The sequence below is a fragment of the Scyliorhinus torazame genome, chromosome 3 (genome assembly GCF_047496885.1).
Source record: "Scyliorhinus torazame isolate Kashiwa2021f chromosome 3, sScyTor2.1, whole genome shotgun sequence".
NCBI classification, from domain to species: Eukaryota; Metazoa; Chordata; class Chondrichthyes; order Carcharhiniformes; family Scyliorhinidae; genus Scyliorhinus; species Scyliorhinus torazame.
In genome coordinates, this window is record NC_092709.1 from 323,106,211 (window position 1) to 323,131,632 (window position 25,422).

The window sequence follows — 25,422 nt, forward strand, 5'->3', positions numbered from 1 at the left end:
CTGCAACATGACTTGCCAATTCTTATACTCAATGCCCCGGCCAATGAAGGCAAGCATGCCGTATGCCTTTTTAAAAAAAATATGTTATTCAAATTTTCCAACAAAATTTTTAACAAACCCCCCCAATAACAAAAAGAAAGAAACACAAACACAACAATCAAAAATTAGACAAAACTTTTACATTGGGTTTCCCCATATACAGTAACCCCCCCGTATGACATTCAAAGGTACATGTAGGGAAGCCTCCCCACCCACGCGAATTGCCCCCCTGCAAGAGAACCCCCCCCCCCACCCTTGGGTTGCTGCTGCTGCTGACCTCCTCCTAACGCTCCGCGAGATAGTCTAGGAACGGTTGCCACCGCCTGAAGAACCCCTGCACAGACCCTCATCAGGCAAACTTTATCCTCCCCAGCTTAATGAACCCTGCCATGTCATTTATCCAGGCTTCCACACTGGGGGGCTTCGCGTCCTTCCATAATAGCAAGATCCTCCGCCGGGCTACCAGGGACGCAAAGGCCAGGATACCGGCCTCTTTCGCCTCCTGCACTCCCAGCTCGTCCGTTACCCCAAATAGTGCCAACCCCCAACTCGGCTTGACCTGGACTTTCACCACCTTGGACATAGTCCTCGCGAAACCCCTCCAAAACCCATCCAGTGCCAAGCACGACCAGAACATGTGGACGTGATTCATCAGGCTTCCCGAGCACCTCCCACATCCATCCTCCACCCCAAAGAACCTACTCATCCTCGCCCCTGTCATATGCGCTCAGTGAGTAACCTTGAATTATATTAGGCTGAGCCTGGCGCAAGAGGAGGAAGAATTAAACCTACTCAGGGCATCAGCCCACAGACCCTCATCTATCTCCTCCCCAAGCTCCTCCTCCCACTTGCCCTTTAACTCCTCTACCGAGGCCTCCTCCTCTTCTTTCAGTTCCTGGTAGATCGCCGAAACCCTGCCTTCTCCAATCCATACACCTGAAATCACCCTGTCCTGAGTCCCCTGTGCCGGGAGCAGCGGGAATTCCCTCACCTGCCGCCTCACAAACGCCCTCACTTGCATATACCTGAAAGTATTTCCCGGGGGTAACCCAAACCTCTCCTCCAGCCCCCCTAGGCTCGCAAACGTCCCATTTATAAACAGGTCCCCCATTCTTCTAATCCCTGCCCGATGCCAGCTCCGAAATCCCCCATCCATCCTTCCCGGGACGAACCGATGGTTCTCCCGAATCGGGGACCAAACCGAGGCTCCCATCTCACCCCTGTGTCGTCTCCACTGCCCCCAGATCTTCAACGTCGCCGCCACCACCGGACTCGTGGTGTACCTTGTCGACGAGAGCGGCAGCGGTGCCGTCGCCAGCGCCCTCAGGCTCGTGCCCACACAGGACGCCATCTCCCACCTCTTCCACGCCGCCCCCTCTCCCTCCATTACCCACTTACGGATCATTGCCACATTGGCAGCCCAATAATAGTCGCACAAATTCGGCAGAGCCAGCCCTCCCCTGTCCCTACTATGCTCCAGAAACACCCTCTTTACCCTCGGGGTCTTATTTGCCCACACGAAGCCCATGATACTCCTACCTACCCATTTGAAAAAGGCCTTGGGAATCATAATGGGAAGGCACTGGAACACAAAGAGAAACCTCGGGAGGACCATCATTTTAACCGACTGCACCCTGCCCGCTAGCGAGAGTGGCAGCACATCTCATCTTTTGAAATCCTCCTCCATCTGCTCCACCAACTGCGTCAAATTGAGTTTGTGCAGAGCCCCCCAATTCCCAGCCACCTGGATCCCTAAGTACCGAAAGCTCCTTTCCGCCCTCCTCAGCGGTAGGTCATCTATCCCCTTTCACTGGTCCGCTGGATGCACCACAAAGAGCTCACTTTTCCCTACATTGAGCTTATTTTTACTCATTTTTATTTTTGTACCTTTTTCAAATTGTGTGTGTGTCGGGGGGAAACTGAAGTGACATCACAGAAAAGCTGTGGCCTGAGTGCCTGGTTGGGATTCTACACTAAATTTAAAAAAATTGAGCATTGGTAACTAATTAAACATAATTACTTAATTATAATTTGGAGGGACATCTAAGGCAGAGATCGGAGAGTACTATATTTAGCTTTTGCATTTCTATTAGAAATCTAGTGCTAGGAAACAGATAGTTAACAGTAACTTTGAAATTAAAAAAATATATATTCAAAAAAAAATTTTTTTTAATTTTAATTAATTGACGCAATGTCAGTTAGAGGGGTGCTGTGCTCTGACTGTGAGATGTGGCAGGTCCGGGAGGCTTCCAGTGTCCCAGATGGCTTCATCTGCAGAAAGTGCACCCAACTGGAGCTCCTCACAGACCGCATGGTTCGGCTGGAGCAGCAATTGGATGCACTTAGGAGCATGCATGTAAATGTGGTGACACCCAAGGTGCAGGCAGAGAAATGGGTGACCACCAGAAAGGGCAGGCAGTCAGTGCAGGAATCCCTTGTGGTTGTCCCCCTCTCGAACAGATATACCCCTTTGGATACTGTCGGGGGGGATAGCCTATCAGGGGAAAACAGCAGCAGCCAGAGCAGTGGCACCACGGCTGGCTCTGATGTTCAGAAGGGAGTGTCAAAGCGCAGAAGAGTAATAGCAATAGGGGACTCTATAGTCAGGGGCACAGATAGGCGCCTCTGCGGACGTGAAAGAGACTCCAGGATGGTATGTTGCCTCCCTGGTGCCAGGGTCCAGGATGTCTCTGAACGGGTAGAGGGCATCCTGAAGGGGGAGGGCAAACAGGCAGAGGTCGTTGTACATATTGGTACTAACGACATAGGCAGGAAGGGGCATGAGGTCCTGCATCAGAAGTTCAGGGAGCTAGGCAGAAAGTTAAAAGACAGGACCTCGAGGGTTGTAATCTCGGGATCACTCCCTGTGCCACGTGCCAGTGAGACTAGAAATAGGAAGATAGAGCAGCTAAACACGTGGCTAAACAGCTGGTGTAGGAGGGAGGGTTTCCATTATCTGGACCACTGGGAGCTCTTCCGGGGCAGGTGTGACCTGTATAAGAAGGACGGGTTGCATCTAAACCGGAAAGGCATAGATATCCTGGCCGCGAGGTTTGCTAGTGTCACACGGGAGGGTTTAAACTAGTATGGCAGGGGGGTGGGCACGGGAGCAATAGGTCAGAAGGTGAGAGCATTGAGGGAGAACTAGGGAATAGGGACAGTGTGGCTCTGAGGCAGAGCAGACAGGGAGAAGTTGCTGAACACAGCGGGTCTGGTGGCCTGAAGTGCATATGTTTTAATGCAAGGAGTATTACGGGTAAGGCAGATGAACTTAGAGCTTGGATTAGTACTTGGAACTATGATGTTGTTGCCATTACAGAGACCTGGTTGAGGGAAGGGCAGGATTGGCAGCTAAACGTTCCAGGATTTAGATGTTTCAGGCGGGATAGAGGGGGATGTAAAAGGGGAGGCGGAGTTGCGCTACTGGTTCGGGAGAACATCACAGCTGTACTGCGAGAGGACACCTCAGAGGGCAGTGAGGCTATATGGGTAGAGATCAGGAATAAGAAGGGTGCAGTCACAATGTTGGGGGTTTACTACAGGCCTCCCAACAGCCAGCGGGAGATAGAGGAGCAGATAGGTAGACAGATTTTGGAAAAGAGTAAAAACAACAGGGTTGTGGTGATGGGAGACTTCAACTTCCCCAATATTGACTGGGACACACTTAGTGCCAGGGGCTTAGACGGGGCGGAGTTTGTAAGGAGCATCCAGGAGGGCTTCTTAAAACAATATGTAGACAGTCCAACTAGGGAAAGGGCGGTACTGGACCTGGTATTGGGGAATGAGCCCGGCCAGGTGGTAGATGTTTCAGTAGGGGAGCATTTCGGTAACAGTGACCACAATTCAGTAAAAGTACTGGTGGACAAGGATAAGAGTGGTCCTAGGATGAATGTGCTAAATTGGGGGAAGGCTAATTATAACAATATTAGGCGGGAACTGAAGAACATAGATTGGGGGCGGATGTTTGAGGGCAAATCAACATCTGACATGTGGGAGGCTTTCAAGTGGCAGTTGAAAGGAATTCAGGACCGGCATGTTCCTGTTCCTGGAAGAAGGATAAATACGGCAATTTTCGGGAACCATGGATGACGAGAGATATTGTAGGCCTCGTCAAAAAGAAAAAGGAGGCATTTGTCAGGGCTAAAAGGCTGGGAACAGAGGAAGCCTGCGTGGAATATAAGGAACGTAGGAAGGAACTTAAGCAAGGAGTCAGGAGGGCTAGAAGGGGTCACGAAAAGTCATTGGCAAATAGGGTTAAGGAAAATCCCAAGGCTTTTTACACGGACATGAAAAGCAAGAGGGTAGCCAGGGAAAGGGTTGGCCCACTGAAGGATAGGCAAGGGAATCTATGTGTGGAACCAGAGGAAATGGGCGAGGTACTAAATGAATACTTTGCATCAGTATTCACCAAAGAGAAGAAATTGGTAGATGTTGAGTCTGGAGAAGGGTGTGTAGATAGCCTGGGTCACATTGAGATCCAAAAAGACGAGGTGTTGGGTGTCTTAAAAAATATTAAGGTAGATAAGTCCCCAGGGCCTGATGGAATCTACCCCAGAATACTGAAGGAGGCTGGAGAGGAAATTGCTGAGGCCTTGACAGAAATCTTTGGATCCTTGCTGTCTTCAGGGGATGTCCCAGAGGACTGGAGAATAGCCAATGTTGTTCCTCTGTTTAAGAAGGGTAGCAAGGATAATCCCGGGAACTACAGGCCGGTGAGCCTTACTTCAGTGGTAGGGAAACTACTGGAGAGAATTCTTCGAGACAGGATCTACTCCCATTTGGAAGCAAATGGACGTATTAGTGAGAGGCAGCACGGTTTTGTGAAGGGGAGGTCGTGTCTCACTAACTTGATAGAGTTTTTCGAGGAGGTCACTAAGATGATTGATGCAGGTAGGGCAGTGGATGTTATCTATATGGACTTCAGTAAGGCCTTTGACAAGGTCCCTCATGGTAGACTAGTACAAAAGGTGAAGTCACACGGGATCAGGGGTGAGCTGGCAAGGTGCATACAGAACTGGCTAGGCCATAGAAGGCAGAGAGTAGCAATGGAAGGATGCTTTTCTCATTGGAGGGCTGTGACCAGTGGTGTTCCGCAGGGATCAGTGCTGGGACCTTTGCTCTTTGTAGTATATAAATGATTTGGAGGAAAATGTAACTGGTCTGATTAGTAAGTTTGCAGACGACACAAAGGTTGGTGGAATTGCGGATAGCGATGAGGACTGTCGGAGGATACAGCAGGATTTAGATTGTTTGGAGACTTGGGCAGAGAGATGGCAGATGGAGTTTAATCCGGACAAATGTGAGGTAATGCATTTTGGAAGGTCTAATGCAGGCAGGGAATATACAGTGAATGGTAGAACCCTCAAGAGTATTGAAAGTCAAAGAGATCTAGGAGTACAGGTACACAGGTCATTGAAAGGGGCAACACAGGTGGAGAAGGTAGTCAAGAAGGCATACGGCATGCTTGCCTTCATTGGCCGGGGCATTGAGTATAAGAATTGGCAAGTCATGTTGCAGCTGTATAGAACCTTAGTTAGGCCACACTTGGAGTATAGTGTTCAATTCTGGTCGCCACACTACCAGAAGGATGTGGAGGCTTTAGAGAGGGTGCAGAAGAGATTTACCAGAATGTTGCCTGGTATGGAGGGCATTAGCTATGAGGAGCGGTTGAATAAACTCGGTTTGTTCTCACTGGAACGAAGGAGGTTGAGGGGAGACCTGATAGAGGTATACAAAATTATGAGGGGCATAGACAGAGTGGATAGTCAGAGGCTTTTCCCCAGGGTAGAGGGGTCAATTACTAGGGGGCATAGGTTTAAGGTGAGCGGGGCAAGGTTTAGAATAGATGTACGAGGCACGTTTTTTACGCAGAGGGTAGTGGGTGCCTGGAACTCGCTACCGGAGGAGGTGGTGGAAGCAGGGACGATTGTGACATTTAAGGGGCATCTTGACAAATACATGAATAGGATGGGAATAGAGGGATACGGACCCAGGAAGAGTAGAAGATTGTAGTTTAGTCGGGCAGCATGGTCGGCACGGGCTTGGAGGGCCGAAGGGCCTGTTCCTGTGCTGTACATTTCTTTGTTCTTGTTTGTTCTTTATACCGCGAGAAGTCCCCAAACTCCCTTAGGATCCGCATGACCCCCGCCATCCCCTCCACTGGATCTGCCACATACAGCAACAGGTCGTCCGCGTACAGCGACACCCGATGTTCCTCTCCCCCTCGGACCAGTCCCCTCCATTTCCTGAACTCCCTTAGTGCCATGGCCAGAAGCGCAATTGCCAATGCAAACAACAAGGGGGACAGGGGGCACCCCTGCCTCGTCCCTCGGTACAGCCGAAAGTACTCCGACCTCCGCCGATTCGTAGCCACACTCGCCACCGGGGCTCTATATAGCAATCTGACCCAGCTGATGAACCCCTCCCCGAACCCAAACCTCCGCAGCACTTTCCAAAGATACTCCCACTCCACCCGGTCAAAGGCCTTCTCCGCATCCATAGCTGCGACTACCTCCGCTTCTCCCTCCACCGAGGACATCATAATCACATTGAGGAGCCTCTGCACATTTGTGTTTAGCTGCCTGCCCTTTACAAATCCCGTCTGGTCCTCATGAATCACCCCCGGGACACAGTCCTCAATTCTCGTAGTCAACGCCTCGTAGTCTCGTAGTCAGCCAGCAACTTAGCATCCACATTGAGGAGCGAGATCGGTCTATACGACCCACACTGCCGGATCCTTGTCCCGCTTCAGGATCAGAGAGATCAGTGCCCCGGACGTTGTCGGGGGCAAGGTCCCCCCCTCCCTTGCCTTATTAAAAGTCCTCACTAGCAACGGGCCTAGCAGGTCCACGTATTTCCTGTAAAACTCGACCGGGAACCCATCTGGCCCCGGGGCCTTCCCCGTCTGCATGCTCCCTAATCCTTTAACCAGCTCCTCCAGCCCAATTGGCGCACCTAAACCAGCCACCTCCTCCACCCTCGGGAACCTCAGCTGATCCAAAAACCGTTGCATCCCCTCTTCCCCCGCTGGGGGCTCAGATCTGTACAGATCCCCATAGAAGTCCCTAAATACCTAAGTTATTCTCACCGCACTCCGCACCATAGTTCCCCAGCTATCCTTAACTCCACCTATCTCCCTCGTTGCCTCCCTCTTACGAAGCTGGTGTGCCAGCATCCGACTCGCCTTCTCCCCATACTCATACGTCGCCCCCTGCGCTTTCCTCCACTGTGCATCTGCTTTCCCTGTGGTCAACAGGTCGAACTCCATCTGGAGGTTCTGCCGCTCCCTGAGTAGTCCCTCCTCGGGGGCCTCGACATATCTCCTGTCCACCCTTAAGATCTCCCCCACCACCCTCTCCCTTTACCTGCCCTCTCTCTTCTCCCTGTGGGCCCTGATGGAGATTAACTCTCCCCTGACCACCGCCTTCAGCACCTCCCAGACTACCCTCACCTGCACCTCCCTGTTGTCATTGGCCTCCAAATATCTTTCAATGCACCCCCGCACCCGCCCGCACACCTCCTCATCCGCCAATAATCCCACATCTAGACGCCACAGCGGGCGCTGGTCCCTCTCCTCTCCTAACTCCAGCTCCACCCAGTGTGGGGTGTGGCCTGAGATGGCTGTGGCCGAATACTCCGTTCCCTCCACTTTCGGGATTAGCGCCCTACTCAAAATAAAAAAATCTATCCGGGAGTAGGCTCTATGGACGTGGGAAAAGAATGAAAATTCCCTGGCCTGGGGCCTGACAAACCTCCATGGATCCACTCCCCCCATCTGGTCCATAAACCCCCTAAGCACCTTGGCCGCAGCCGGCCTCTTACCCGTCCTGGACCTAGAGTGATCCAGTGCTGGGTCCAGCACCGTGTTGAAATACCCCCCCATTATCAAGCTTCTTACCCGTCCTGGACCTAGAGTGATCCAGTGCTGGGTCCAGCACCGTGTTGAAATACCCCCCCATTATCAAGCTTCCTACCTCCAGGTCCGGAATCCGACCCAGCATGCACTTCATAAATCCGGCATCATCCCAATTCGGGGCATATACGTTCACCAGTACCACCCGTGCCCCCTGCAACCTACCGCTCACCATCCCATATCGACCTCCATTATCCACTACAATATTAATTGCCTCAAACGACACCCACTTCCCCACCAGTATTGCAACCCCTCTGTTCTTCGCATCCAGCCCTGAATGGAATACCTGTCCTACCCATCCCTTTCTCAGCCTAACCTGATCTGCCACCTTCAAATGTGTCTCCTGGAGCATAACCATGTCTGCCTTCAGTCCCTTTAAGTGCGCGAACACCCGGGCCCTGTTGACCGGCCCGTTCAGGCCCCTCACATTCCAAGTTATTAGCCGGATTGGGGGGCTGCTCACCCCCCCCCCCCCCCCCCCCCCGCCCCGCCGACTAGCCATCTCCTTTTCTAGGCCAGCCACGTGCCCGCGCCTCCCGCACCCTCCAGTCCCCCAGACGGCGGACCCCCGCCCCGACCACCTCTCCTACTTCCAGCTCCCCTTTGGCCAATGCAGCAGCAACCCTATACCCCCCCTCTCCCCCCTCCCCGCGCTAGATCCACATCTAGCCCTTTTGCTCCCCCCATAACACTCCCGTAAGTCAGCTGACTCCTGCTGACCCCGGCCTCTCCCGCCATTCCATCGACCCCCTCCATTGTGAGAATCCCCCCTCCCTCTCCCTGGCAGTCAGTGTGCGCTCTCACCGCCCATCCCCCAACCCCGTCCTTCCCTAGCCCGGAAAAAACCCGCGCTTTCCTGAGCTGGCCCCGCCCCCTCTGGCGCAGCTCCTTTTGCGGCCTTACCATAATTCCCCATCCCCAGGCCTCCACTCCCCCTCTTCCTTCATGGGGTCTGCCCCTCCAACACCGATGCCCACACTCTCCCACAGTCTCCCCATTAAATCCCTTCACCCGTCCCCATCCAACACCCAAACCAGAGGAACATTCCCTAAACGTAATAAACACCATATACACAGTAAACATCCCCCCACAACAAACCCTCAATTTGAGTCCAACTTTTCAGTCCGTATAAAGCTCCATGCCTGATCAGGTGTTTCGAAGCAGTGGTGCCGATCCTGGAACGTGACCCACAATCGCGCTGGCTGCAGCATACCGAACTTCACCCCTTTTCGATGGAGCACCGCCTTAGCCCGATTGAAACCAGCTCTCTTGTTAGCCGCCTCTGCACTCCAGTCCTGGTAGATTCGGATCTCCGTGTTCTCCCACCTGCTGCTCCGCTCTTTCTTGGCCCATCTCAGGACACACTCTCTGTCCATAAAGCGGTGAAACCCCACCACTACAGCCCTTGGCGGCTCGTTGGCCTTGGGTCTCCTTGCTAGGACCCGGTGAGCCCCATCGAGCTCCTGCGCCCATCAGCGAATTGAGCATCGTGCTCACATATGCCCCAGCATCGGGCCCCTCCACTCCTTCGGGGAGACCCAGAATCCGAAGATTCTTCCTCCTCGACCTATTCTCCAGGCCCTCAAACCTTTCCGCCCACCTCTTGTGCAGCGCCTCATGCGCCTCCACCTTCACCGCCAGGCCCAAGATCTCGGTCTCGTTCTCCGAGGCTTTTTCCCGCACCTCCCGGATCACCGCCCCTTGGGCCTTCTGGGTCTCCACTAGCTTCTCAATCGCCGCCTTCATTGTGCCAGCATTTCGGTTTTCAGCTCCACAAAGCAGCCTCTAAGAAACCCCTGCTGCTCCTGCGACCACTGCGCCCATGCTGCTTGGTCTCCACCCGCCGCCATCTTGTTTTTTCTCCCTCTCACTTTTCGCTGCACCAAGATCACTTTTTTCACCACTCCACTCCTGGTCCAGTCCATATAATGTCGGGGGGAACCCTGCTGTCACCTTCCCACACTGGAAGTTGTCGAACAATTGCCATTGGGGCCCCTCTAGAGAGCCCAAAAGTCCATTCCAGGCGGGAGCTGCCGAACGTGCGACCTAACTAGGCATAGCAGCAATCGGAAGCCCGCCGTATGCCTTCTTGTCTGTCTTCTCCACCTGTGTTGCCCCTTTCAGTGACCTGTGGACCTGTACACCTAGATCTCTCTGACTTTCAATACTCTTGAGGGTTCTACCATTCACTGTACATTCCCTACCTGCATTAGACCTTCCAAAATGCATTACCTCACATTTGTCCGGATTAAACTCCATCTGCCATCTCTCCGCCCAAGTCTCCAAACAATCTAAATCCTGCTGTATCCTCAGACAGTCCTCATCGCTATCCGCAATTCCACAAACCTTTGTGTCATCTGCAAACTTACTAATCAGACCAGCTACATTTTCCTCCAAAGCATTTATATATACTACAAACAGCAAAGGTCCCAGCACTGATCCCTGCGGAACACCACTGGTTACAGCCATCCATTTAGAAAAGCATCCTTCCATTGCTACTCTCTGTCTTCTATGACCTAGCCAGTTCTGTATCCACCTTGCCAGCTCACCCCTGATCCTGTGTGACTTCACCTTTTGTACTAGTCTACCATGAGGGACCTTGTCAAAGGCCTTACTGAAGTCCATATAGACAACATCCACTGCCCTACCTGCATCAATCATCTTTGTGACCTCCTCGAAAAACTCTATCAAGTTAGTGAGACACGACCTCCCCTTCACAAAACCTTGCTGCCTCTCACTAATACGTCAATTTGCTTCCAAATGGGAGTAGATCCTGTCTCGAAGAATTCTCTCCAGTAATTTCCCTACCACTGATGTAAGGCTCACCGGCCTGTAGTTCCCTGGATAATCCTTGCTACCCTTCTTAAACAGAGGAACAATATTGGCTATTCTCTACTCCTCCGAGACATCACCTGAAGACAGTGAGGATGCAAAGGTTTCTGTCAAGGCGTCAGCAATTTCCTCTCTAGCCTCCTTCAGTATTCTGGGGTAGATCGCATCAGGCCCAGGGGACTTATCTACCTTAATATTTTTCAAGACGCCCAACACCTCGTCTTTTTGGATCTCAATGTGACCCAGGCTATCTACACACCCTTTTCCAGACTCAACATCTACCAATTCCTTCTCTTTGGTGAATACTGATGCGAAGTATTCATTTAGTACCTCGCCCATTTCCTCTGGCTCCACACATAGATTCCCTTGCCTATCCTTCAGTGGGCCAACACTTTCCCTGGCTACCCTCTTGCTTTTTATGTACGTGTAAAAAGCCTTGGGATTTTCCTTAACCCAATTTGCCAATGACTTTTCGTGATCCCTTCTAGCCCTCCTGACTCCTTGCTTAAGTTCCTTCCTACTTTCCTTATATTCCACACAAGCTTCATCTGTTCCCAGCCTTAAAGCCCTGACAAATGCCTCCCTTTTTCTTTTTGACGAGGCCTACAATATCTCTCGTTATCCAAGGTTCCCGAAAATTGCCGTATTTATCCTTCTTCCTCACAGGAACATGCGGTCCTGAATTCCTTTCAACTGACACTTGAAAGCCTCCCATATGTCAGATGTTGATTTGCCCTCAAACATCCGCCCCCAATCTAGGTTCTTCAGTTCCCGCCTAATATTGTTATAATTAGCCTTCCCCCAATTTAGCACATTCACCCTAGGACCACTCTTATCCTTGTCCACCAGCACTTTAAAACTTACTGAATTGTGGTCACTGTTCCCGAAATGCTCCCCTACTGAAACTTCTACCACCTGGCCGGGCTCATTCCCCAATACCAGGTCCAGTACCGCCCTTTCCCTAGTTGGACTGTCTACATCTTGTTTTAAGAAGCCCTTCTGGATGCTCCTTACAAACTCTGCCCCGTCTAAGCCCTGGCACTAAGTGAGTCCCAGTCAATATTGGGGAAGTTGAAGTCTCCCATCACCACAACCCTGTTGTTTTTACTCTTTTCCAAACCCTGACTACCTATCTGCTCCTCTATCTCCCTCTTGCTGTTGGGAGGCCTGTAGTAAACCCCCAACATTATGACTGAACCCTTCTTATTCCTGATCTCTACCCATATCGCCTTACTGCCCTCTGAGCTGTCCTCCCGTAGTACAGCTGTGATATCCTCCCTAACCAGTAGTGCAACTCCGCCGCCCCTTTTACATCCCCCTCTATCCCACCTGAAACATCTAAATCATGGAACGTTTAGCTGCCAATCCTGCCCTTCCCTCAACCAGGTCTCTGTAATGGCAACAACATCATAGTTCCAAGTACTAATCCAAGCTCTAAGTTCATCTGCCTTACCCGTAATACTCCTTGCATTAAAAAATATGCACTTCAGGCCACCAGACCCGCTGTGTTCAGCAACTTCACCCTGTCTGCTCTGCCTCAGAGCCATACTGTCCCTATTCCCTAGTTCTCCCTCAATGCTCTCACCTTCTGACCTATTGCTCCCGTGCCCACCCCCCACATCAAAGAATATGGATCAAAGGTGGGTAAATAGAGTTCAGGTACATTTCTGTCAAATACGCAAATGACGCCGATGTGGCCCATTGGAAAGATATTGGGCGAGACCCTCTAGCCTTCCCGCGGCATGTTTCTCAATGGCGGGAGTTCAGCCCGCCTTCGCCGGCGGCGGAATCTTTAGCTCCCACTGTTGTCAATGGGATTTCTCATTGAATCCACCCCACACCACTGGGAAACCCATGGGGGGGGGGGGGGGGGGCACCATTTGCGGCACTGGAAGATCCTGCTGGCATGAACAGCTGGTAGATCTAGCCCATTACATCAAACAGATTTCTTATTTCTTCTCGATTTCAAGAAATCTAACGGCACCATTCAGAAAGTATAGGTGATGAGATATTAAATCACAACATGATGCTGTGATATTGCCAAGAATGCATCATGGCTGGTGCACCAATACATTTAAACTTTGTGTCCTCATATAAAACAAAAGCAATGTTTTGCATGTATTCTTTTCTTTTTAAGGTCACTCTCTGGTGCTAATCCACTTACTGAACAGCACAGACATTCTTTATTCTGTCATGGGATGTGGACATCGCTGGTTCCCCATTGCTAATTGCCCTTGAACTGACTGGCTTGCTAGACCATTTCAGAGGCAATTGAGAGTCAGCCACATTGCTGTAATGAGTCTGGAGTCACATATAGGCCAGGCCAGGTAAGGACAGCAGATTTCCCCGCACCCCGCTGGGAACAGTTCGTCAGCCAGAGAAGGACCCATTCATCCTGACCCTCTGCTTTCTGTCAGTCAGCCAATCCTCAATCCAATCTAGTACTCTAACCCCAATCCCCTGCGATCTCACCTTCTGAATCAGCCTTTTTTGCGGCACCTTGTCAAACACCATCTGGTAGTCTAGATATACCACATCAGCAGGTTACCCATTTTTCACATTTTTGGTTATGTCCTCAGAGAACTTCGTAGTTTAGCCATTGAACGGTTTTCACCCTTTTACAATTCCTCCTCTCAGGATTATGCTGTAATTGAGAGGTTTTCAATATCTCCATGAACATCCGTCATTGTTCCTCAACTGTCCTACCCTCAATTATCTGTGCCCAGTCTACTTGAGTCAACTCTTTCCTCAGGCCTGTATAATTACCTCTGCTCAATGCTGAAACTCTAGTATGGCACTCTATCTTCTCTTGCTTATCCTGGATTTGAAATTTTAGCATGCTGTGATCACTCATTCCAAGAGGATCCTTAACGACAAGATTATTTATCATCCCTTCTTCGTTACATAATATTAAATCTAAAATAGGCTCCTCCCTGGTTGGCTCCATAACATATTGCTCGAAAAAACAATCCCTCATACACGCAATGAAGTCTCTCTCGAGGCTACCCTTGCCAATTTGATTATTCCAGTCAGTATGCATTTTAAAATCACCAATGAATACCATTGAGCCCTTCTCACACACCCTCATTATTTCTTGATTTGTACAATATCTGACTTTGGAAGTATTGCTCGAGAGCCTGTAAATTACTCCTCCCAAGGAGTTTTTTCTATTATTTTTTTATTTCCACCCAGATCGATTCAACATTTTGGCCCTCGTGCCAATATCATTTCTTAATACAGCCTTGATGTCATCTTTAACCAATAAAGCAACTCCATCTGCTGTTCCATCCTGTCTGTTCTTTCTGAATACTGAGTACTCTTGCACATTCAACCCCCAATCCCGGTCCCCTTGCAACCATGTTTCAGTAATCCCCACCAAATCATGACCATTTGTTTCTTTTGTACTGTCATTTACTTTTTTCTGAATACTGCATGCATTTCGGTACAAGGTTTTTAAATATGTCCCACAGATTTGTCTTTCCCTTGCAGGATTTTCTTGTCCACTATGCTTTACTTACATTCTGACCTCCTTTATTTTAAAAAATAAATTTAGAGTACCCAATTATTATTTTTTTAATTAAAGGGCATTTAGCGTGGCCAATCCACCTAACTTGCACATCTTTGGGATGTGGGGGTGAAATCCACGTAGACATGAGGAGAATGTGCAAACTCCACACTGACAGAGACCCAGGGCTGGGATTTGAACCTGGGTCCTCAGCGCCGTAGGCAGCAGTGCTAACCACAGTGCCACATGCCACTCCTTTATTAATCTCTGATAACACTCTGCCTCATCCCCAACCTTCACTCCAACAGTCACCTTACATATTGATTTTTTATGTTTAAATTTCCCCTCCGTAGTCATTAGAAGAGACCTACTTTTTAAAAATAAATTTAAAGTACCCAATTCATTTTTTCCCAATTAAGGGGCAATTTAGCATGGTCAATCCACCTAGCCTGCACATCTTTGTGTTGTGGTGGCGAAACCCACGCAAACACGTGGAGAATTTTCAATCTCCACAAGGACAGTGACCCAGAGCTGGGATCGAACCTGTGACCTCGGCGCCATGAGGCAGCAATGCTAACCACTGCACCACCGTGCCACCCTGAAGGGACCTACTTGAAGGATTCTCCTGATTAGAACATAGAACATAGTAAAATACAGCACAGAACAGGCCCTTCGGCCCACAATGTTGTGCCGAACCTTTGCCCTAGATTAATCATAGATTATCATAGAATTTACAGTGCAGAAGGAGGCCATTCGGCCCATTGAGTCTGCACTGGCTCTTGGAAAGAGCACCCTACCCAAGGTCAACACCTCCACCCAACGCTAAGGGCAATTTTGGACACTAAGGGCAATTTGTCATGGCCAATCCACCTAACCTGCACATCTTTGGACTGTGAGAGGAAACCGGAGCACCTGGAGGAAACCCACACACACACGGGGAGGATGTGCAGACTCCGCACAGACAGTGACCCAAGGTGGGAATCGAATCCGGGTCCCTGGCTCTGTGAAGCAACAACGCTAACCACTGTGCTAGTGTGCAAGAGTGAATTGGGTTACTTTTGAAAAGGCAAAATGTGCAGAGCTGTGGATAGAAATCAGGGGGGAGTGACACAATGTAAATTTCTTCTTCAGAGAGCTAGCACAGATTTCCTTCTGGGCTCTAACTATTCCATGGTTCTAGGATGCTCTCGTTTACACTTGGCATCTGAGATTGCCTAGCATTGGCACAACATTGTCTTTTTTGAGTGCATGCTCTGCATATGAAAAGGTGGCAAGTACAAGGCCTGTGATTTTCCGATCCAGGCCCCTGGCAGGTAAAGTGCCTTGTTATGGTGATTGTCCCTTTAAGGGCAACAAAGCAGAGTAAGGGTCACCTGGTCTGGGTGACCAATCGGAGTCAGGTTATGGAATCACCCCATAGTGGGAGCTAGTTACAGCCATGTGGCTGCTGTGAAATTTGTATTCATAAATATCTTCTGTGTTCACTAATAAAGTCTGTGAAAGTACATCTTTACATCCGGTGAAGAGGGTAAATTATTCTGACACTCATTATGGCCTGACACCCGTGAGTATCCTGTGTTAATCAAAGCCTAAAAAACAATTATACTCCCCAGAATGGTTGTTTTTGGGCAGATAGACCCTTTTGACTGAGGACTGGCCACAATACCTCAAGCGCCTTGGCTATTATTTCCAAGAAAGCAAGTAGGGGGGGAGGCAAAATGCAAATCAATTCTCCTCAGTGTTTGTGGACCTCAGACCTTATTCACAGTCTTTCAGCCCCAAGCGCGCCCAACTCCAAAACATTTAGTGAGCTTGTGGATTTAGTGAAGGCTCAATTGCAACTTCAACCATCAGCTATGCTCCAGTGACTCAAATTTAAGTTGAGGGTGAGAGCCCCAGGTGAATCACTCATGACTTAAATTGCTAAACTGAAGCAATTACCATCGTATTGTGATTTTGGAGCCACCCTAAATGACATGTTATGAGATAGGTTAGTCTGTGGCATGAACAATGATGGTATTCAATGCAGATTGTTTGCTGGAAGTGATATAAATTTTAAACAAACAATGGACTTAGCCCTGGCCTTGTAAAGTGTTGATAAAGGTGCTGGTAAAGGTGCAAAGGTGCTACAGAGTGCAGAAGATGGCTCTGCTCACGAACCTGCCATGGCACCAAAAATGATGAAGCACCATTGAATAGCAGTCTCCATCTCAGCATTGCAGCTGTCATGAAGCATCCCACCAAATGCTCCCAAAACTGTACTTTGACATTTTTCTGGTGAATTGCGATTGAGTCTCCTTTTCCAACTTTGCCAGGAAGGGTCGATGTACGTCACAGCCTTTTAGGACATGGAGGGATCCGAGAGCCCAGGAAGGGGAAGAGAGAGGTGGGGGAGCTGGGTTTTCAAGGGTAGTCGAGGAACGGAGGGAGAGTGGGGGAAGGTGATATCTTGGATGGTTCCCCGATGTACACATTGTGGCAACGCCCCCTGCCCCACCCCTCCACCGATTGATGTGTCACCCTTTCCTTCCCGCCTTTTTCAACCTCATTAAACGTACTGCCCACTACCCCCACTCCTGTCCACTCCATATTATGGTTTGGGCAGTGCAATATCCTGGTCGGTTGGCTTGGGAACAAGCTCAATTGATCTTTAATTATTTAATCAAATCTGTCCGGCAGCTGCTGATTTCTGAGTCTGTACACTGAGCCTACTTAAATGAATGACTGGCCTGTACAATCATTACTTGGCACCATTACTGCCATTTGTTAGGAAAACAAAGGCAGTTTTAAGAGATTTATGTTTGTATTGGTATGCATTAGAAATAATGTATTGTTTTAGCTGTGTTTAATTTAATGTTTCTGTGCCTGGAAGGGTAAAACCTATAGTTAGATATTTGGTGCCATGGCAAGTTGGTGAACAGCACTTTTGCACCTTTATCAGCACCTTTATCAACACATTCCAGAGCCAGCGCTATCTCCATTGTTCATTTAAAATTTATATCAACCCCATCAAGCAATCTGCATTGAATAGCATAGTTATTCATGCTACACACTAACCTATCTCGTATCATGTCATTTAGAATGGCTCCAAAATCACAATACTGTGCTAATTACTTTAGTTCAGCAAATCAAGTCATGATTTAACCTTTAGTTAGATTCATGCTGGACAAAGGTGTTTGTATGTGTGGTGGTTGGTTAAGTTCCAACTGGGTTTCTATGATGGTAGAGAGGGCTACGGCGTGAATGATAAATAAAAGGCATAAGCATTGTCAATTGCCTTGTAAAGTAAAAGCTTTTAAGTTTTAGTCTAGGTAATTTGAAAGCTGTTGGAAACAGGATCTCAGGGAGTAAACATCTCTCAACTCTTCCTGAAGAAAGACTGGACAGGATAGGAGCTGCAAAGAGTCAGGCTTCCTAAAGTGCAAGTTACAGTCAAGATGAACAGGGAATCGGGACAAAACGCATGTCTAAGAAGTCTGGATATAAGTGAACAGAGACCAAATTATTGTTCAGAAGAATTCAATGAAGATAAACAAAGTGTTCTGAGTTAAAGAGACAATTGCAGTAACTAGATTTAAAGTTGGACAGCAGACTTCAAGGTAGATGAAATGTGTGATATCATTTTGATACAGTCTGGGAATTGAGAGATAAAGCAATGGTGAACACTTTGCACAGCAGTCAGGGCAAATAAATCCTAAAGAGGTTGGTGTGAAATCCTGGACTGGATTCACTGTTGAAAGAGGCTGTTTAAAAGTCATTTGTAAAACCTGGACTGTATTTCAGAATGCAAACCGCCAAGGGAAAGCATTATTATAAGAGAAGATTTAAAAGCGTGGTTTTGGGATTAGAGTTTGGAAACTCTCATGTGACAATCATCTGGGAGGATTCTGAGGAGAAATCTAGAGACACTAACTTGGGTTTAGAGCGGCGTGTGTATTTGACCACAGTCATCTTGTGTGCTTAAAGGGGACATTTTGTATTAATTAGACCATTGTAGATTAAGATTTAATTTGTAATCCATATTAATCCTAAAACCTGTGTGTATATGTTAAGATGAGGGGGTGGGGCGGTAAAGGATATTGTGTTATAATCCAATTTTTTAATGTTCAATAAAAATTATTTTATTCTTGTTTTTAAAACTAATGAGCGTTCCCTTGACTCTACTCCTCCACGTTTATGAAAAAAAGGTCAAAGTTATGGTCTTTTGAGCCAGGGTTCCATTCTGGATCTTCCCATCCAGTTTTAACATCAACTGGAATTATAACACATTGAACAAGGGTCAAAGTTCTTGACATTTCCAGAGTGAATTATGGCAAGATGCATTAAATAAAAAAAAAGCTTTTTGCACATTAGGTTCTTTTGACCACTTGCACTTCATTGCCGGCTGTTAATTTATCTTTATTTTCCTCAAAAGCTTCGCAAGGCTGTCATGGATCACATCTCAGACTCATTTCTGGAGACCAACGTCCCTCTCTTGGTTCTCATTGAGGCAGCAAAGAGTGGCAATGAAAAGGAGGTGAAAGAGTATGCGCAAGTCTTCCGTGAGCATGCAAACAAACTGGTAGAGGTGAGTACATGCTGCATACAGATGTTACTTCTTCAATACCTGAGCTGCATTGACTGGGTGCACAGCAATAACTCCAGAGGATTTAATGGGTAAAGTCACCACCTTATGTCATAAGTCATGCAGATCAGAATGTCCTAGGTTTTATCCTCAGTTATGTCACCATGTCTAGGCCATGGACAATGATATGGCCTGTGCGCAAATGTAGATGTTGAGCAGAGAAGGGACTCTTGCCTGATAGGCAGTGTTGTGACATATGCTTTATTCCAACTCATGGTCTAGCTCACACATGAAAATGGTCGGTGGATGAGGTCACAGAGAACTATCTGCTCCATGGAAAAAACTGAGACTCAACCCTTACAGCTTGGCGGTGATGGATGGGATGGAGGGGGAGGGGTATACGTGGTAAAGATGGGTAACTGCCAGTGATGAAAGCTATTCATAAAAAGGGCAGTAATAAAAAATCCTAAATATTGCAGTTGAAATGTGAGCTTGAAATTGCATTGTTGCCTGACTTCAACCAGACCACTTCTCCGATGATTCTTCCACCTAAACATATTGAAAGGTGACTTTTCCTAGTATGCTTTCCATTGTCTAGTTCACTGGTGTTTTGTTTCAAACTGAATAGATCAGTTCTGAAGTGCCCAAATGTTACAGGGCCCTTGAATGTGCATAATATGTAGTTACACCTAATGTTTGCAGCTTTTATATGTTCCTCCTAAATTATTCCTCATATTTGAAGGTCTATATCAGATGCTGTTTCCTGGTAAAATTGTTATCTTACAATTTCAATTGTCTGGATCTCTGGATTGTCATTTGTTACTTTTGGGTTGGGTTTCAAATTAAATTTGACGAAGGCTTTGTCGCGATACCTCATCATGTGGTCAATCAGTGTATCGAATACGTTGTGTACTATTACCTAAACATAGAATGTCCTTCAGATCTTACTGTGGTAACTGTACTATTGTACTGCACGGTGACCACATACATGGCCAAAATATATTGGATGTTTCAGAAAATCGATCATCCGTGGATTGTAGAATAACCTATGTGTGAGCAAAGTTAGTTTAGATATTTTCACTCCAGCAGGGTGCAAGAACATCTTTCTCTCAGCAAGATGTTGGCTTGGAAGCTAGAATGATAATGGGAAGGATATTACTGCATAAGAAGATGTAAAGAGGAGGAGGTATATGGAAGACATGGCATCTAACAGAACAATATATATATCAGAATCAATTTGAGAGGTGTGGAAAATGTTTTGTTTTATTCATTCAGGGGAAGTGGGCATCACTGGGCCAGCATTTATTGCCCATTCCTAATTGCCCTTGAACTGAGTGGCTTGCTGTGTGTCTGGAGGCCAGACCAGGTAAGGATGGCAGATTTCCTTCCCTAAAGGACAGGATTTTACAACAATGGTTTCATTAGATTTTGGATTCCAAATTTTTGTTGAATTCAAATTTCAGCATGTACCATGGTGGGATTTGAAGCTGGGTCCCCCGAACATTAACCTTGGTCTCGGGAGTACTAGTCCAGTGACAATACCATTACACTACTGCCTCCCTTAACTTTGGTCTCAAATTAGGGGTATTGGAATGGTGTAGACATTGCAACCTGGCAATATCTTAGATAACCAAAGGTGCTGGGGGCAATCTTGGTGACATAGGTCAAACAGAGACCTCGGATATAATATAATATAATAATCTTTATTGTTCCAAGTAGGTTCACATTAACACTGCAATGAAGTTACTGTGAAAAGCCTCTAGTCGCCACATTCCGGCGCTTGTTCGGGTACACAGAGAGAGAATTCAGAATGTCCGAACAGCACGTCTTTCGGGACTTGCGGGAGGAAACCGGAGCACTCCAAGGAAACACTCAGACACGAGGAGAACGTGCAGACTCCGCGCACACAGTGACCCAAGCTGGTAATCGAACCTTGGACCCTGGAGCTGTGAAGCAACAGTGATACCCGCTGTGCTATCGTGCTGCCCATGTGGAGCAGTTCGGGGAAATCTTGGATGGATATAAAGGGGGGGGGAAATTCTCAGAGAGTTAAGATTACGAAGGGGACGGAGCAAAGAAATGAAATGGGACAATTGATGAGAAGGTGTAGGAAGGAAAGGATAAAACAATCCATCAGGACAATTGTGCACTGTTTCCAAAGTGATATAGGATCTGTAATTTAGGAAAAGATACTAATTTTAGGGGCGACACGGGTTTCCTCCCACAAGTCCCGAATGACGTGCTGTTAGGTAATTTGGACATTCTGAATTCTCTCTCTGTGTACCCGAACAGGCACCGGAACATGGTGACAAGGGGCTTTTCACAGTAACTTCATTTCAGAATGTCCAAATTAATGTAAGCCTACTCGTGACAAAAACGATTATTATTATTATTAACTCACGATGCTTAAAATGTTAGTTGATACTTCATCCTAATTGCTTTATATTTCTAATCCAATGACAATGATGCTGCACTTCTTTGTTTTACTCACCACATCAAGACAGGCTGGGAAGAGGTGGAGATTGGAGGCGGGGGTGCAAAATTGCAATGGGAGGTGAAGGGTGAGTGTCTGTCACCTTCCCACTGCCATGTCATTTTATCAGCGGTGAAGAAGATGGAGCACAGCCTTTCCGCCCACTTCAGTGGCTAATTAAGGACCTTTTCCTGCCGCCACTGGCATTTTACTGGGACAGAAGGGTCAGTGGCGGAATTGCTCACTCCCCCCCCACCTCCCCCCTTGTTTTTGCCGGGACCTGTCTGCCAGCTCCCAGCTTCTTCAAAAACCTCTCCCATCTTCAAGGGTAGCTCAGCTCTCGTGTGGCCACCACCAGCACTGGGGGTTCCGAGGCTGCTGGGCTGCTGGTTCTCTGAGTAATTTGGGGCAGCGGGGGCGCCTGGGGGATGAACAGTGCCCCCAGCAGTGGCCTCTTAATTGCCACCCTAGATGCCCACCACCTACTGGAGAAGGGATTGGCTCCCACCTTCGGCCCAGGCTGTGCAAATTGACTCTATCCAACAAAATTCAACTTATTGTCTTGAGCCCCGATCACAAACTTTATTCAACCACCACCACCATCCATTTCCCTGGTCCAAGGCTGAACCATACCTTTGACAAAACTGGTCTCGTTTTTGACGCTGAGTTGAGCTCCAGACCAATATCCATGCCATCACTAAGACCATCAATTTCTATCTCTGTAACCCAAATCCACTCTTTGTCAGTTCATCTGCTGTCAGAATTTTCAACCATCCTTTTGTTACACTAGACTTGACTCCTCCGACCTAGTCCTGACTTGCGTCGCACATTCTACCCTCCATAACTTTGAGATTATCTGCAACAGTGAGGCCCGTGTTCTAACTTGCACCAAGTGGCTCAGTGAACACCACTTGGAGGAAACACTGAGGGTGGAAAGAGCACAGAGTGTGCTCTGGGTGGAGGACTTCAATCTCTATCACCAAGAGTGGATCAGTAATTCCACTACTGACCAAGCTCGCCAGTTTCAAAAGGACGTAGCTGCTTGACTGGATCTGCGGCAGGTGGTGAGGGAGACAACAGGCAGGAAAAACATATTTGACTTCATCCTCACAAATCTGCCTGCCACAGTTGCATCTGTCCATGACAGTAATAGTAGGGGTGACCAACACACAGTCCTTTTGGAGACAACGCCCCGTCTTCACGTTGAGGATAGCCTCCATCTTATTGTGTGGCACTGCCATCATTGGTGATTGGACCCATCAGTCTATCCTCAATCATCAGTAAAGTGATGGAAGGGGCCATCAACAGTGCAATCAAGGGGCACTTGCTTCGCAATAAGCTGCTTACAGATGCTTGGCATGGGTTCCGCCAGGGCCATTCAGCTCCTGACCTCATCACAGCATTGGTTAAAACATAGGCAAAAGGGCTGAACCTCAGAGGTGAGGTGAGAGTGACTGCCCTTGATATCAAGGTTTCATGTGACTGAATGTGGTATCAAGGAGCCCTCACAAAACTGGAGTCAACAGGAATCAGGGGGGATCTTTCCGCAGGTTGGTGTCAGACCCAGCACAAAGGATGATAGTTGTTGTGGTTAGAAGTCAGTCATTTCCACTTCAGGAAATCATTTTAGGAGCTCCTCAGGGAGTGTTCTCAGCTCAACATTCTTCAGCTGCTTCAATTACCTTCTTTTCATCATAAGGTCAGAAGTGGGGTTGTTCACTAATGAACATGGAATGTTCAATACCATTCCCAATGCCTCAGGTAATAAAACAGTCCATGTCCAAATGCAACAAGACCAGCACAATATCGAGGCTTGGTTTGACATATAAGTACCTTTCATGATGTACAAGTGCCAGGCAATGACCATCTCAAATCAAGAGAGAATCTAAGCATTGCCACTTGACATTCAATGACATTAGCATCACTGAATACCTCACTATCATCATCCTGGGGTTCACATTGAACAGAAAGTGAACTGAACTAGCTATATATGTTCTGTGGCTACATGAGCAAGTCAGAGGCTAGGAATCCTGTGGCATGTAACTCATTCCCTGACTCCCAAACCCTGTCCACAATCAATGAGGGACAAGTCAGGAGTACGAATACTTTCCCCTTGTCTGAATGAGTGCAGCTCCAATAACACAAGAAGCACGACATTTTCCAGGACAAAGCAGCCCAATTGATTGGCATCCCTTCCACAAATATTCACTCCCTTCATCACTGATGCACAGTAGCAGTAGTGTGTACCATCTACAAGATACAGGAACCACCCACAAGATACCCTCCAAGCCACTCATAATCCTGACTTGGAAATATATCATTTTTCCTGCAATGTCGCTGGGTCAAAATACTAGAACACCCTCCCTAATAGCACTGTGGATGTACCTACATCACATGGGGCAGGATTCTCCGACCAGCACGCTGTAATCGTGAATCGCAATCGGGCAGAGAATCGTGCATCAGCCGATAAATGAGGTTGGCACCAGACGCCCAATGGAATACTGGCTGGCATTAAGCCCCGCCTGCCCACTACTCCCCTGCTCCCATCCATCCTGCCCCCGAACAGGTAGGCACAACCGGTGCGTTGCACAGACGACTCACGGCACACCACAGCTACAGTCCCAATGGGTGCCCACACTCCCTTGCCCAGCCCCTCTGTAGTCCAAGCCCACATGCATGTCACCAAGCATAGTGCCGGTTAGTGGCACGCGGTGCCCCCTGTGTAACTAGGTGGAACCCTGCTGGCGGGGTAGTACACGACGCACCCAAGGAGGGTACCCATGGTAGACCACACAGGAGGATGCAGGGTAGAGGCCGCAGAGTGTAGCGCTGGCAGGGACGGGTGACTGGCACCGGCAGGATCAGGGGCATGGTGTGAAGGGAAGAATGTCAGGCAGAATGGGTGGGAGGTGGAGCTAGGATCAGGAGGGGGGAGGAGGACATGCACAGGTAGGGACTGCAGTGCAGGTAGGGCAACTGTGTAGCCCTTTGGGCCTGTTTGGGCACGGGACTACTCACCATGTTAACATGTCAGCCCCTTTACCCCTTTCATTACAGAGTACAGCTGGGTGTGGTTGGCATCTGCCTGGCCGCCGCAGCCTGGAGGATGCACTGAGAATGCATGAGCAGGAGCTGCTTGGGGAGGACCCTGCAGAACAGGAGCCTGCCCCAGAGGAGCAGGAGCCAGCCAGTGACAATGTAGAGCCGGCAGCCCAACAAGCCTAAGAGGAGGTCGGAAGAAGGCGTCACATCAGGCCTCGTGTATACCGGCAGCACCGGTCGTTGAAGGACCTGCTGGACCGGACGTGCCGCTGCGGACTGCAGCTGAGCAGTGAGACCTCCGTGCCGGAAAATGGCGCATCTGGAATCGCGGTGGTATGGGGAGGACACCTGCTCATGGTGGACGTCAAGATCACGGTTGCTCTGAACGTGTATGCCAACGGGTCCTTCGAGGCCCCGAGGGGGGAATCTGTCTGGGATCTCCCAGACGTCCGTGCACGGATGTATCCGTGCCGTTACAGAAAGTGAGATGGTTGACTTTACCCTCATCAATGCAAAAGAAAGTTAGTACAATAGCCCTTTTGCTTTTCTCAAGATTGTGATCATTCATTTAGCCACATCTGCTTTGAGATAATTAGTTCCATATTTGTTGAGCAGCTGTTCTACACATAAATTACTTTGGTGGTTCTTCTAGTCTGTAGCCTCAGTTGAGCCTCAATTTTGTTTTATGTACTCCGGCCATTCTTTTCTGTAAACCTTTTCAAACTTTGCAATATTGCTATATGCAAAGAAGGAACCAATGGAGTGTTTGATCACCCTGGAGAACTACCAGAAGGTCTTGTGCATTGGCACATTTCACTGATGCAACAAGGTCTTTCATAATAATAATAATAATTGCCTATTGTCACAAGTAGGCTTCAATGAAGTTACTGTGAAAAGCCCCTAGTCGCCACATTCCGGCGCCTGTTCGGGGAGGCCGGAATTGAACCGCGCGGCGGGCCTTGTTCTGCTTTACAAGCCAGTTGGTTAGCCCACTGTGCTAAACCAGCCCCCGACTTAATATTCACGGCAGCACATTGCATTTTCAACAAAATGGC

General features: G+C 48.3%; 1 protein-coding gene across 2 annotated transcripts in view; it reads left to right on the top strand.

Annotated features, from left to right (window-relative positions):
* ctnna2 (catenin (cadherin-associated protein), alpha 2) overlaps positions 1-25,422 on the top strand; it is a 1,959,617-nt gene that overhangs the window by 1,170,734 nt on the left and 763,461 nt on the right. For both annotated transcript variants that reach the window (XM_072497636.1, XM_072497638.1), the window contains one exon: positions 18,703-18,855. In XM_072497636.1, the coding sequence (XP_072353737.1) occupies positions 18,703-18,855 (153 nt within the window). The remainder of the gene's footprint in view (positions 1-18,702; positions 18,856-25,422) is intronic.